This window comes from Cygnus olor, chromosome Z (genome assembly GCF_009769625.2).
Source record: "Cygnus olor isolate bCygOlo1 chromosome Z, bCygOlo1.pri.v2, whole genome shotgun sequence".
Classification (NCBI taxonomy): domain Eukaryota; kingdom Metazoa; phylum Chordata; class Aves; order Anseriformes; family Anatidae; genus Cygnus; species Cygnus olor.
The window spans coordinates 37,456,678-37,464,153 of NC_049198.1; the positions used below are offsets into that span (position 1 = coordinate 37,456,678).

Here is a 7,476-nt window from a genome sequence, read left to right on the forward strand (position 1 = left end):
GGCTGAATCATTTAATTTATTTTTTTCATAGAATCATAAAATGGCTTGGGTTGAAAGGAAAAATCATCCAGTTCTAACCCCATTGCCATGGGCAGGGATGGCACCCACTAGATCAGGTTGCCGAGGGCCTCATCTAACCTGGTGTTGAACACCTCAAGGGATGGGGCATACAAAACCTCTCTGGACAACCTGTTCCAGTGCCTCACCACCCTAACAGTGAAGAATTTTCCCCTAACATCTAATCTAAATTTCCCATGTTTAGTATACAACCATTACGCCTGTCATATCACTACCTGCCCATGTAAAAAGTTGCTCTCCATCTTTTTATAAGTCCCTGTCAGTACTGCAAAGCTTCAATGAGGTCTCCCTGGAACCTTCTCTTCTTCAGGCTGAACATTGCCTTTCAGCATGCCTTACGGCATGCCTTCAATGCCTTACAGCTCTCTCAGCCTTTCTTCACAGAAGAGATGCTCCAGCCCTCTGGTCCATCTTCATGGCCCTCCTCTGGACCTGCTCTAACAGGTCCACGTCCTTCTTGTGCTGGGGGCCCCAGACGTGGATGCAGTGCTCCAGTGGGTCCTCACAACAGCAGAGTACAGGGGGACAATCACCTCCCTCCACCTGTTGGTCACCTTTCTGTTGATGCAGCCCAGAGTGTAGTTGATGTTCAGGGCTGCAAGTGTGCACTGCTGGCTCACATTGAGCTTTTCATGCACCAGAACCCCCAAGTCCTTTTCTGCAGGACTACTTTTAATTAATTTTTCTCCCAGTCTGTGCTCATGTCTGGGACTGCCCTGACCCAGGTGCAGCACCTTGCACTTGGGCTTGTTGAACCTCATTAGGTTCATGAGTCCACTTCTCAAGCTTGTCATCTTCTTGCCATAGATTTGAGAAGAAACGACTGCACAATGGAAAGGCTCCGTCCAGCCTTTGAAGGAGAAGTGAAGGCAAGTGCCAGAGAAACTGATGATGCAGATGAGCCGCTGGAGTATGACACACGGTTGTGAAGCAGCAGCTGTGAGCGGAGCCCACGTATGCATGCTTGAAAACCTGTTCCTCATCACTGGCATGGGCCAATCCAAAACAACAAAACATAGATGTCTGAGTGCAACATCTGTCTGCATTTGACAGATGCTACAGGCAAGGAATCAAAAAAAATCTCGTTATTTACTCCCTTTCTCTTGTGTCTTGTACTGGTCTGTTTGTACTGCTCAGTAAATTGCCATCAGCACGTCACCCCTTAGCTGGATCAACTGTCCCATCAGTGCCTTTTTTTTTTGGAAATGTGGATAGTAGTTCCAAACTATGCTGGGTAAAGGAAAATGACTGTGACAAGATTATTTACAGGGGGGAATGATTTGATGTGATTTGTCTTTTTGCTCTTTAGTAAATACCTGAATATATACACGTAAATCACTCATTTTCAGACGCAGAGCACGCTCTGCCTTATGTTTGCTTTTGATCTTTGTATAGGATACCTTCCAAGACAATGTAGAAATACTATTTTTAATTTTTTGCTGACTTTGAGGCAGAGACAAAATAAGAATACACAAGTAATAAATTACTGATTTAAACAATAGCCACTGGTATGGCAGATGTACTGCAGAATGGTGTGGGAACTTCATCCTGAGTCCTTATCACATAACAAGAACAAGACAGACAATGAAGTGTTAGATTATTGGGCCCACAAGCATCGTTAACCTTACTCATTTTGAGATGATGAAACTGATACATCCATGACCTTCAGTTCAAACATAAAGAATAACCTTGAAAGTGATACAAATTTTAACAGGATTTGCCTTTCTTTATAATATGTTAGCTTCAGGGTTTTCTTAAGTCTTTAGGTGGTCAATTGCAAAAAGGGTTGAAAAGTCACAAAGAATAACGTGTTCCATTTGGTATTTAACTTCATGTTGATAATGTCAGGCCATACATGGGACTATTTTCTACCAATGTTACCAATGGTGCAGTAACATGTATGCTTTTGCAACATATTCATCTGTTTTTCTATTGATTTTGTCTGATTTCAGGAGAATCTGATAAAACGTGAAAATCAATTATGTGCAACATGATTTTTGTATAATAAGGATTGAAATGAACTGCAGAGCACAAATATCTAATATAACTTATGTTGTATTACAGATCACTTCTACCATTAAAGAATCTTCACAATTTTTATTGAGTAGAGATAGTTAATGCTGAAATGTAAATAACTGGAAAACTTATACTTGAATAAGAAAAAAAAAACAAACATATTTACACCACAATGGATAGTAAAATGTAATGCTTAACGGATCTACCTGTTACATCTACCATTCATTTGGAATATTCAGAAAATGTCTATGTACACATAGGAATTAGAATCATAGAATCACAGAATAGTTTGGGTTGGAAGGGACCTTAAAGATCATCCAGTTCTAATCGCCTTCTATGGACAGGGATGCCACCTACTAGACCAGATTGCCCAAAGCCCCACCCAACCTGGCCTTGAACACTTCCAGGGATGGGGCATCCACAGCTTCTCTGGGCAACCTGTTCCACTGCCTTACCACCCTCAGAGTGAAGAATTTCTTCCTTATATCTTGCATAGATTTACCCTCATTCTGTTTTAGTTTACAGCCATTATCCCTTTTCCTTTCACCACACTCCCTGATAAAGTGTCCCTCCCCAACTTTCCTGTAGCCCCCCTTTAAGTACTGGAAGGCTGCTCTTAAAATTTTCCCAGAGCCTCTAGGCTAAATTACCCCACCTTTCAGCTTTTCTTCACAGTAGAGGTGCTCCAGCCTTCTGATCATCTTCGTGGCCCTCCTCTAGACCTGCCCTAGAAGGTCCATGTTTTTCCTATGCTGGGGTCCCCCAGAGCTGGATGCAGCACTCCAGGTGGGGCTCCACAAGAGCAAAGTAGAGAGGGAGAATCACCTCCTTCAACCTGCTAGCCATACTTCTTTTGATGCAGCCCAGGATATGGTTGGCCTTCTGAAGAAATTGTATGTTCCCAGTTTTACAATCCCAGTTTTTGTATTGATTATGATTTCGATTAAGACATTGGTGTAATCACCTATACTAAGTTCAGATGAGATGCCATCAGTTCCTGAAAGTATCCTGCATATACATACAAACAGTGATTATTTTTGATTTTTATCTTTTTGTGTTAAAAAACACCACCTATCTCCCTATTTGAAAGAAAAGTGTATTTTTTTCTATTTTTTTCTTTTTTTTCTTCTTCTTCTCTCTCTTTTTTTTTTTTTTTTTTTTTTTTTTTTTTAAGCAATGCAACATATCAGAAGACTTAGCTTGCCTTTTATATCTCTGTAACAGAGGTTCTCTCTTTCACAGGTTTGCAGCTTACCAATGAGAATGTTTAATTGTGTCTCTACAGAATGATGGTGGATTGTCACCTCTTTCAAGATAAAGTAGTAGTTCTGTTTCCAGTGACTATCATCTTAAAATTAGGCTTTAGGGATTTATGTGCTTGACATACATACTTACATAGATGCTTTAAAGACTGAACTTTCTCTAAAGGATCTCTAACTGTTAGTATACCTGTACATTTATTCAAGTCAAGTGACACTTAACAAGTGACACTGTCTTAGAGCCAAAGACAGTTTTAAGTCCTGCCCTGGTAGTGCTGCTTTCTTCAATCATTTCCATAAATTCTTTCATTTGGGGATGTAAGAATTATGAACATTTTTGTAGACACAAAAAAATAACCTCCACACTAGACTGGGCCTGAGTTCCTTTAGTTACTTTTTAAGTTTTGAAGATATTCCCTGAAATCATACTTCATATTATCTTTTCTTGTCAACTCTCCTATTGCCTTTGAGAGAGAGTTACTTCTGCATTCATAGCAATACTTGTGAGAATGGGTACAGCATAAATCAGTGGGGATTAATTGTATTCCCTTTTGTTATATACACATCTAGGTATATACTACCTTCCCCTCAGATCAGGGATCCTTGCAAGATACTCGTCTGTGTTAAAATACAGTTGATACAAACATATTTGATATCAGATTTTGCTCAATGTGAAATATGTAATGTGATGAAACAAGAAAAGGATGCATTTGAAAATGTTCCATTATATACTTCTGTCGGAGCATCAATTATTCTATGCTCGTAGACACTAAGGTAAAAATTCCATTGATTCTGAGGTTAATTAATTTAGCTTCACTTTACTTTTTGCACTTTTTATAGAAGGGCTGATTCACATTTCACTGAATGTTACAAGTTTTGGTAATTTGGGTAAAGATATTTCTTCACCCTTTTGTCATAGTTTGATAATAAATTATAGTGAAATTATTATTATTAATTATAATTATTATTTCTTTTGAGTCCTTGGTAACTTTCTTAAAATTTCTTTGAATTCTTTAAATTCTTCTTTGATGTGTAAGCACTGGCCACAGATGGAAGCCCAGACCCCACTGAAAACATGAGAAAAACCCAGAAGCCTGTAGTGGGAACAGCAATACGCTCCATACTAAAACAATGGTATATGTAGAATGAAAGATTTTCAGGACAGAGTTCTTTCTCTGCTTTGCTTGACAACAACTGTGGAGGAGGAAATCCTGCATGTCAAACTGTAGGGTTTTCTGATTGTTAGTTTCAATATTTGTTTTTGCTTAAAAGCATGTTTAGAATTTTTTTTTAATACTTGTGGTGCGTTCAAAGAAAAGCCTTACTTTGCTCAAATAGGAAAGGTGGTAAATTTCTGAAAAAAAAAAAAAAGTTGAAACAAAAAATTATAAACTCACATTTTAATATGATCTTAAAGGAAATTTTATGAGAAGCATAGAAGAGCTGGGGTTGACCTGTGAAGAACACTTAGGAGAGTAACGAGTTAGAATATGGCCACAAAATAATAAAGAAGGAAGAGCCCTAAGGCTGATCTCAGACCTCTCCTATACATCCACTTAAGGAATGGGCTAGAATGAGAGGGGTTAATGAGCTAAACCTATAGGACCCCACTGCACAGCAACTGACCCAGGTGAGCAGGGCAGTCTTCAAAGACACCGTAACAGCAAATGAGACTTTGAGCTGGCCACAAACTAACCCTATGCTGCTAACTAAAATTGGGCTCAAATGACCTGGAGGACTGGATTAACTTTTGATGACTCCTGGGCAACTAACAAGGCCAGGCTGCCCTCAGATGATCACTTGGGGAAACTAGCTGGAATTAGAGTTGATTTCACATGACTCCTTTGCAGGTTAATTGGCTCTGAATTTGATTTCAAATAGCTTGTGAAATAAATACCATTGGCAAAGTTGACCCTGGGCAATTTATTGGGTGTAAATAAATTGGGTGTAAAGCTGATCTTCAATGGCTCTCACGTTGTTCTCAGTTGACCTTTTATAGCTAATGCTAACATGTTGACCTCAGATGAGCCTTGAGGATCAAACAAATGCTATTTTAACCTCAAGTGACCTCCACTAGTAATTAGAGCTCCTATTTTACCTGAACTAACCTCATGCCAAAACCTGAGATGACTCTGCAATAAGATTTGAATATGATGTTGACCTTAGACAGGGAACAAGGACTATGGCTGCCCTCTAATGATCTCTGAGCACCAAACAAGCACCTCAAGTGACAACCCAAGCAATTAATTGGATATCAGCTTTACCTTAAATTACCTCTGGGCACCAAAAAAATTCTTTGCTGGCCTCATGAACTCTAACATCTCAGGCTCTCTGGTAGACCCCAGAAGAACCATGGCAGCTTAATTGGATCTCAAGCTGACTTTAAATGATTGTTCTCTCCCCTAGATGAGAACAGTGTTGATCTTAAATGACCACTGTGCATGTAATAGAATGTCAAGTTGACCTCAGGTGGTCCTGGGTTTCAAACAACAACCTAGTTGACCTCAAACAATGCCTTAAATATACGTAGATCTGATAATGATGTCATACTACTCCTCTGGGTAGGTTAATTGGCACTTAGGTTGAGCTCGAATGATGTAATGGTGATTGATTAGCCCTCAAGTTGACCTCAGATGACCCCCCTGAGTGGGCAGCAATGCCTGTGGTGATCTCCAGTGACCCTGGTCAAGATAATTCACTCTCATGTTGGCCTCAAATGACCCCAGGCAGGTACTTGAATCTTGTGTCCAGTTCAGATGACCATTGGGCTTTCTAATTGGATCTCAAGTCGATTTCAAATGTCTGCTGACAAACTTTTGATGAAACTTACCTATTCCCTCAGTACTGTGAGCCAAGGCCATGTAGTTGAGCCTGTGATCTGTGGACCCCAGGCAAAATGGAACTATGTCTGCCTTCAAATAACATAAGTGGCAAACGGAAAGGTTTTTTTTTTTTTTTTTTTTTTTTTTTTTAATTCACAAGACCACAGTACATCCAGCTGAGGACAGCAGTTGACTTCAGATGATGTCTGATCAACAAAATATGGCAGCTCTTAAATGCACAGACCCTCTGATTGACAAATGTATTGCTTGAGGTCTTCTTTGTAGTGTATTCAGGAGGAGAACAGAAAGATATAGATCATTCTTGGCATAAACCCCAGGCTGCAGTCCATCTCAGGTGACAATTTGATGTGAAAATGACAAACTTTTTCTATTTCCATGGTCCTTTTTCAAGACTGTACTTGACTGCAGGTAGCTGCTCTGTATACAGATGGGGCAGGAACTAATCTCTGTTTATCCCAAATCACAAACTGTATCTCACAGTAGCTGTCCTTTAGTAGTAGCTGTGTGGAGAACTGTATTGGTATGTTAAATCAGAGAATTTGTCAGTGTTTGATCTCCAACACTCTCCTCAGCAGAAGACTGAGGCAGTATTTGATCTGAGAATATCTTTAAGCATGAAACATTTCATTTTCTTATCTTCTTCTGCCTCCACTATCAAATTGTGCTCAATACTTGATCTCAGGTAATCCCTGAGCAGCACATGTAGTGCATAGATAAATATGATGCATCTGACCAGCAGTATGGAACAACAGTTAAATTATGTTTACCCCATTGTAAAGTTTGGGGCAGGTGGGTGTAACTGTAGGGCTATGGCTATAGATAGGTTAACAGTTGTCCCTGTTACGGGACAACTGTAATGTAACTGTAAATACACATATTGGGTAGCATTAACATCTGGAGGATCTTGTACAGTGAATTGGGGAAGCCATTGTTCTTCATTGACCTTTGAGCTGTAAACTAGGGGAGGCATTGACATCCAAATACACAGCTTTGGCCATAGATGACCAAAGAAAATTTAGTGAGAACAAATATGAAGCTGGGGGATGTTATGTGGCCACTGTAAAGACTGTAGTGGTGGTTCATTTCTGCTAAACTCAATTTAACTATTATTTTTTATCAGTGTTTCCTGAGTAGCAAATTGAGACAGTAATTGACCTTTGCATTCCTGATCCCTGAGTCCAAATGTAGGACATAGAGTGGTATTTAATTTCACATTGTCTCTGAATAATTAATTGAGGGAGTAATTGACTTTGTATGACTTTTTGAATTAGAGAAGTAAA

The 7,476-nt window shown here is 39.4% G+C and overlaps 1 protein-coding gene across 1 annotated transcript in view; it reads left to right on the plus strand.

Moving 5' to 3' along the window:
- TRPM6 (transient receptor potential cation channel subfamily M member 6) overlaps positions 1 to 2,155 on the plus strand; it is an 86,796-nt gene extending 84,641 nt beyond the window's left edge. Inside the window, exon 38 of the mRNA XM_040541169.1 lies at positions 886 to 2,155. Within this exon, the coding sequence (XP_040397103.1) occupies positions 886 to 1,007 (122 nt within the window). The 3' untranslated portion in view covers positions 1,008 to 2,155. The remainder of the gene's footprint in view (positions 1 to 885) is intronic.
- The last annotated feature ends 5,321 nt before the right edge of the window (positions 2,156 to 7,476 follow it).